This window comes from Ceratotherium simum, chromosome 2, assembly GCF_057802395.1.
Source record: "Ceratotherium simum simum isolate JZ-2026a chromosome 2, ASM5780239v1, whole genome shotgun sequence".
Lineage (NCBI taxonomy): Eukaryota > Metazoa > Chordata > Mammalia > Perissodactyla > Rhinocerotidae > Ceratotherium > Ceratotherium simum.
In genome coordinates, this window is record NC_141901.1 from 76,541,892 (window position 1) to 76,549,213 (window position 7,322).

The window sequence follows — 7,322 nt, forward strand, 5'->3', positions numbered from 1 at the left end:
GAAACTCTTCACTAGTCTCTTAATACATAGGTCTTGGATTCAGTTTGTTATGTAATTTATTGGCCCTAAGAAATATTTTATATAAATAGTAGTGCACATTAGAATCTCACTATATTGACATTTAAAGCCATTTAATTTAAGAGCTTCATTTTGGTTGATCACTTGTTTCGAATATCAATGTTAATAAGGGCAAAAGAAAGAAGTTAAATACAGTTAATATTAAGAGGATGACGATTTCACAGGTTTCATTTTGGTGCGACAGTTTTCTCATTTCATATTTTATAAGACACTACAGCCCATGGTAAACTATTTCCTAATAAATCATGAAGAGCTGGAACTAGTTTCTTGCAGCAGTTTGGTGTGGAAAGGCTGCGTTCGGGTTCCCCTGCCTTTCGGGATGTGTAAATCTAACTAGACAGGTAAAAAACATTAAACCTTTTCAGAGGACAATCTTTTTACAAAATTGTTTCATTAGCAAGAGTGACAATTTGCATGATTGAGACATTTATATGTATCATAAACATTTTTTTATCAGGAGTTCAGCATGGCTCAGTAACATTTGCTTTTATTTTTAATTGCACTTGCTTGTAGGGACCGGGGGGCCATCTTGCTGTATGACGTGGTTAATATTAAATAAGTCCTTTCAAAAGAACAAAGTACGTCTCACTAACATCATAAATGCAACGGATGAAAGGTGAACAGGCTCGTGGATTTTTTTTTTCCTAAGCAGTGTTGGGGTTGGGGGAGGAACACAATCACTGCTCACATCAGAATAAACCTGAGTGTTTTTAGTAGCTTTCTATCCACACAGAGTATCCCCATTAGAGCCAGGTTTTATTGTTTGAAATGCCTCTGGTTTCAAGAAAGTGTTTTACCTAAAGCAAGACTACTACTTAAATATGTTCTATTGTATATTCATAGCTCCATTAGTCCTTCTCCAATTTAGCACATCAAAGAGAAGGCTTCATCACTTGCATGTGGATTATACTAACATGAGTGACATTTGTAATCTTATAGGTCTGCAACTTAAGAAATGCTTTTAGAAGCTCGTTATTAAATACGAAGCAGTGCTTGAGGAACCAGCCATATAATAGTTCATTTAAAGTCTTTAATGACCTTAGCCCTCCACATCACTAAATGCCACACTGTATTACTTACTAAAAGTTATTAACTATCTCCTTTGAATTTCTACACTATATGGGACATGAGTGCTTATGACAAAAATACAGATGCTTGCATTCTTATTAACACATTTCCACTTCTCTATCCTGAAGAGCGCATGTTCCTTTAAAGTATCTTAAAGGAAAAAAAACGTAAGAACCAGAACTAGTTCCTAGAAATTCCACAAGGATCTAACTCGAACAGATATTGTTCTTTATATGTTCATTTTATTCTTTTCTTGCATTTTCTTTTTATAAAGCTCTAATAAAACTATTCACTTTAACTGTCTGCCTTTAAATTCTCCTGCAAGAGGTCTGCAGTTTGAGCAACTGATTTTTCCTCCTGGCCTGGAATCTTCGAAAGCAGAAGATCCCAAAGGAAAGCTGACTGCTAGTTGACATGTGCCGAGCCAGACCTCTCTATAGAACCTATTCCTATTCTCAGAGAGAGGGTCTGTATCGGGAGCTTTTCCGGAACAAGAGAAAATAAAACGAATGCCATTTTTAGAAAGAAAATTAAAAGTAGCATTATAAACACACCTGGTTTTATTAACCTGTGATAGAAGTTGTAGTTGCAATTTGCTCACATATAACAAGCCTGGCAGTGCAGCCTCTGGTGTTTCCTCCTTCTGGCACAGGCCGTGGGCCCACGGAGCCCTGGGCCTACACATGTTTTCCGCAGGGCACCACTGCAGGCAGTGTGGGTGCTGCTGGGGATAGAAGTGCTGCCTAGAACTAGCAACTAAACATCTTGAGACTACTACTAAATGAAATCCAAATCCTCCCCCAAACATATGGAAAGGCAGTCAGTAGAGGAGGGTAAGAGCAAAAGAAAATAAACAAATCATACAGCAGACCACACGAGTCTGAAAGCTCACCAGGAAATGGCTGCTTCACCCCTGGAAGATGACTATAAAGAGCTCCGGGTCCCTGACAACTAATGGAACTTCAAAATAGGTACAGGTATGGTTTAGAAATGCTGTTTCCTTCAAAAGCTATAAACTTGGTAAGAGAACAAGATGGTCATGCTACATTCTTTAACATGCTTTTTATCAATATCCAAGGCTTTCCTATTGAGAAAAAAAGAATAAACGAAATAGCTGAAGAATCAAATATTTATATGTAAACACAAAAGATTCACTGTGATATAGGAGAAGTGTAATGAAGTGCTATTAACAGAATATTCTGAACTCATAAAAAGGCCTCCGTTAGAAACATTGCTTTGTACCCTTGCCAAAAATGGCATGGTTAAGTAATTTGAAGAACACTTTATTGGCCCAGAGCTAAATAAATATACGCACCTCCTCCCTCGACCCCTAAGATTTAAAGTGAGCTTGGTATCGAACAAAAAAAACTAAATTTTCCCAAAATACAGAAGAGAAAAAGCAGTGTTTAAACCCAAACTCCATCGAATATTTTTTCTTTTAAGTTTTTATTATTTAAATACACCATACTAGAGCAAATGTCTCTGAAAATATCACAAATAAAAGATTTTTTTCTTCATTCAGCAAATTAGAAGTAGGGGGAGATTTCTACACAGTAGCTGCTATGAGCCTGATTTTTTTTTCCAATTTTTTTCTTTTTTTCATTCTTTTTTTTTCTCTTTGCCGTGGAATAGCAACATTAGGACAAAAACACTTACATGCATACATACATTGTATTTTACAGAGATACAATAAAAGTGTTTGTGATAGAATATCACAAAAGCCACATCTCTTTCCTTTATCTCATGTTCAGTTTTGATTGAAACACATTTCCTTACAACACTTAAATATACAAAGGAGCAAATAGAATGTTGTTAAGGTAAAAGACAGGGTACAAACTCTGGCCAGTGCCCTGCTAATTGTTAATGAGGGTAGAAAGCAGATTTGAATGCTTCTTGTAATTAGCTTCATTAGTCATTTCCCTCCTCCCAAGCTCCCTCCCCCCCCAAAAATGTCCTCCGGTGGATCTTTTTTCATTTTCTCTACCGTCTCCCATTAGCCCAGGTTCATGGAGTCCTTAATGTTCATATTCAGTCATTTTAATACACCAATAAATGCGGGAAGGGCAATCAAGACTAAAGAAGGTGCAATGGCATGGAGCTGGCACTGGTGCTAGCTACAAAGGTGACTTGTCTACTGAAGACACACGGGATCCACCTGTGATGAACAAAATCTGAGATGAAGGCACGCATTCTGCATTACTCTGACCTTTTAGCAGACCTGCAAGAAATAAAAACGGGCATCTTAGCTAAAATGCTAAATTTGAGAGATATTAAACTCAAACATGACTGCTTTTGTCTTCTCTCCATTCACTCTTCTTTTATTAGATTACTTCCCAACTGTGACTCAATGGAGGCTTTCTATGCTACTTACGCCGCCAGTGAAGGAACTAAAGCATAACATTTTCTGCAGTTTTACTAGCAGAGAAAATGAGACAACAAATGGACTTTCAGAAAGTTTCTGGTGTAAAGTTCTGCAATGAATTGCTTAACTCTGTTGAAGGCAAGTTTCTTTCCGAAAGGAATGAATTACAACATCTTGCCTAGTGGTCGCATCTTAAAGGCACATTCAAAGCCAAGTCCCTCCCCAGGAAGTTTTGGGTTAATAAGCCCAACTGTGTAACCTTGGCAAGTTACTTAACCTGTCTGGGTCTCAGTTTCCTCATCTTTAAAGTGGGGATAATAAGGCTGTTATAAGGATGATATAATATATAAGGAACACTTTCAACAGTGCCTGGCACTTAATAAAAGCTGAACAAACACTGGCAGTTATTATTATTCTGATATTCCCATGTGACATCTATTCACCCATGCCCTTCTCTACCTATGGGGGGGTGTGCATGTGTATACATATATACACATATACATACATACATACGTATATACATACATACATACGTATATACATATATACATATATACGCACACATATATTCAGATACTACTTTTCACTTAGCATTTCTTATCTGCTATGTCACTTAATATTACATACATATTATAGCGATATGAACCAAACATATGTAATCTGTTAATGCCTTGTGCTCAATTAAAAAACGTAGTTCAATGAAAGTCTAACTTGAACGTCTAAGTTAGAAATGATAATCCACACAGTCGTCAAATACAATCTGTTTGCAATTACCAAAATGAAATAATATATATTAGGTTTTTATGGCTTTTAAATGACATTCTGAGCTTCCCAGGAAGTTCTCGTTTCACCCTGTCCCTAACTTACTAAAAGCCTGAAGTCTATTAGGAACTGCAACCCCCCACTTCCAAGCTAATTAAAGTGGTGGAGGCTTAATTCCCCAGAGTGGAAGCTCAGTGTGAGAAAGGTAATTTGTCTGTCCAGAACAAAGATGCAGCAGCAGCCAGCGAGCATATTTAATAAATGAGCATCAAATGTCCTCTACGATGGACACACACAACACCAATTACGTAACTACGCAGGAACTGTGAAGGGATATGTAAACTAGGACACTCACTCAATTTTCCTCCAACTAAAGAGATGTGATCTCTTATTTTAGTGAAAAGCACAGATAATTCTAGATGGAACCATCACTCTTGATTAGAAGAATGAATTCCAGAGCAGGCAAAAATTTACCAAAAAAAAAAAAAAAGTAGCCACAATTCCTGATTGTATTTACATAACTCTCTAGAAGGCAATATTCTCCTAAGAATAACTAAGCCCCCTTTAAATAATAAAGGCTATAAAATCTTGCAGATATTTGAACGTTAGTGGTCTGAGATTTCAGTCAAGAGACTATATGATTTAAAAACTTAAAATTATTTTTCTCAGGATATACAAAAGCCAATGATGCAGAACAACAACTAAACTACTAAACAACTAATCCCAGGCACTGGGAACAAATTTCAGGAGGATAAAAGTTTCAAGGGACCAGATGATGGGGGCCGATACTTTCCATACTATTAGCTGCCTTTAAAAGAAGGGACGTAGAAATAATCAACTCATTACTTCTAAGCCTGAGGATGCTTGGGTGTATGTATCAGGCACCATGTACTAAAAATGTAATTGGTTCTGCAAATGGAAGGAAAATGGCCAAAATTAATGTCCAATTTTCCCTACCAAAAATATGGAGAAAGAAAGAGAAGAAAATAATAAAATGGAGCCATTTGTCATTTCTCCCCATCTCATCTCCTCCTGAAAAGAAACGCCACGGGGTTTTGGGAAAATGATTTTAAAGCATTCTCCAGGCCCAAATAGCAGTAGCTGTTCCACCAGGAAGTGTGTTTTCATTACCTCTTCCCTCTTGTCCTCTCATTAACATCTCTCTGGACCACGTTCAGCTTGCCCAAAACCTTTATTTACAAAAAGTACCTTGTGAATTGACTGTGCTCATGGTGAGCTGAGCACCAAGGGCAAAAATGTGAGACATTTATGCCAACAGGGAAATGTTCTTAATTAACATCACCCCCAAAACACAGCTTCTCACCAATCTCTGACAAGAACATTATCCTTAAGTTATATTTCCTTATGTCTTTTAAGAGCTATTAATTTTTGAAGGCCACCTGTCTCTTTTTGGCTTCCAACATTAAGAAAATATACACTAGTAGGTTCTTATTCGTTGCCTAATATATCTTGTCTTCCAAAATGAACACCCTACCTCTCCCATCCTGAAAAGCACAAGACTTACATGAAAGGCACAATATATGAAATCTTGTAAACACGTAAACGACATTTTTCTCCAGTTTTCCTCCCTAACACCTCTAAATTTACGTCATCTTGTACTCAGGATGGTGATGTGAGACTCTGCTTGTATTTCTTATGTGTACTTAGTCCTTAGCTAACATTGCTATTGCCTGTATTCAGTGCTTCACAGTATGGCTACATTTTCCATCTTGTCTCGACATCCTTCAATTCTCACCATGCATGTTGGTGAGCTGTAACAATCATTTTTCATCCCTTGCTAAGTCAGGGAAAGAAACGGTATAAAACCAGCAACAAACATAAAATATAATTTGTGGAAAAACTAAGCTTTTACATTGGAGGGGTGGAGAAGAGATCACCCATTTTATTCCTAGCATATTTTTTTTTTTTTTTGGCTACCAGGTATAACTACAAATGGCTTTGCCTCTAAATTGAAATGGGTATCTGATAATATTTATGTGACCCATTCATTGTTCTCAACTCTGCCCTATAGATTCACTTAGTTACAATTCAAACCATAAAAGTCTTAAGTACTTATATGTATTGGCACTCCTTAAAGAAGCTTGAAATGCCTCATCAATGGTGACTGGTTAATTTGCAATAAAAAATTAGACTTCTATTCTTAAAATGGTATTCTATGGAGCTTCCCACATTAGTAAATTAAATAAAGAAAAGTGTGCATATTTTGATGTAATTAACATTTACGTAATAAAGAAATGGAAAAACATTTAAAATTATCCCATAAATTTGAGTAAGGGAAAATGATAAATACAAGCACCAAAATATGGCAGTATAATTTTAAATGGTTAAAAGTTTTCAAATATTAGTCATTTTCCCCACACACAGCATTAAGAAAATGCATTACAGAAGACAAAGAAGCCTAATGTTTTTTCCCAAGACTTTTGAAGCTTGCTAAATTCCTATTTGCAGATAAATGTTGTTTTTTTGTGCTCCTTACAACAGACATTAATGAAGTTCCTATTGTAAATCCATAAAGAATTACCAAGTGAAGTGTGCACTTTTTGTTTCAATGCAATAACTCAGTGCTGTGTGATTGCCTGGGTTAATGATGAAAAAGTCAAACATACTATCAGAGCTGATGGAAAAATCTATCACCAATCTGAAATTAAAATTCATCTTTGGTCAATAAGATTTAATATCCATGCAAGTGGCGCTGTAAAGAGTAAATGAATCAATGTCATCAATACATAATCAGTATGAAATATGATGTGAATAAAATTATGCGCACGACTCATACATTTCACTCTTTTCTGGGCCAGTGTGGAATGAACAGTCTCTTAACTGAAGGTTGACAGTAATTGTTACAAATTAGGCACAGCAGTTATCAAAATGCACTCACTTGCATAGCTATAGGACTTATTAAGGAGATTAAAATAGATCTAAAACTATCCAGTACTGGGGGTGCTGGACAACTGTTGATCACCAATTTTCTCTCTGAAGTGCCTTCTAATACTACATGATTTGTACACTTGTATAATTTCCTCATTTCTAA

The 7,322-nt window shown here is 36.3% G+C and overlaps 1 protein-coding gene across 2 annotated transcripts in view; it reads right to left on the reverse strand.

Annotated features, from left to right (window-relative positions):
- Positions 1-2,573: 2,573 nt before the first annotated feature.
- LMO4 (LIM domain only 4) overlaps positions 2,574-7,322 on the reverse strand; it is a 17,024-nt gene continuing 12,275 nt past the window's right edge. For both annotated transcript variants that reach the window (XM_004442909.3, XM_004442910.3), the window contains exon 5: positions 2,574-3,364. In XM_004442909.3, coding sequence (XP_004442966.1) covers positions 3,356-3,364 — 9 coding nt within the window. In that variant the 3' untranslated portion in view covers positions 2,574-3,355. The remainder of the gene's footprint in view (positions 3,365-7,322) is intronic.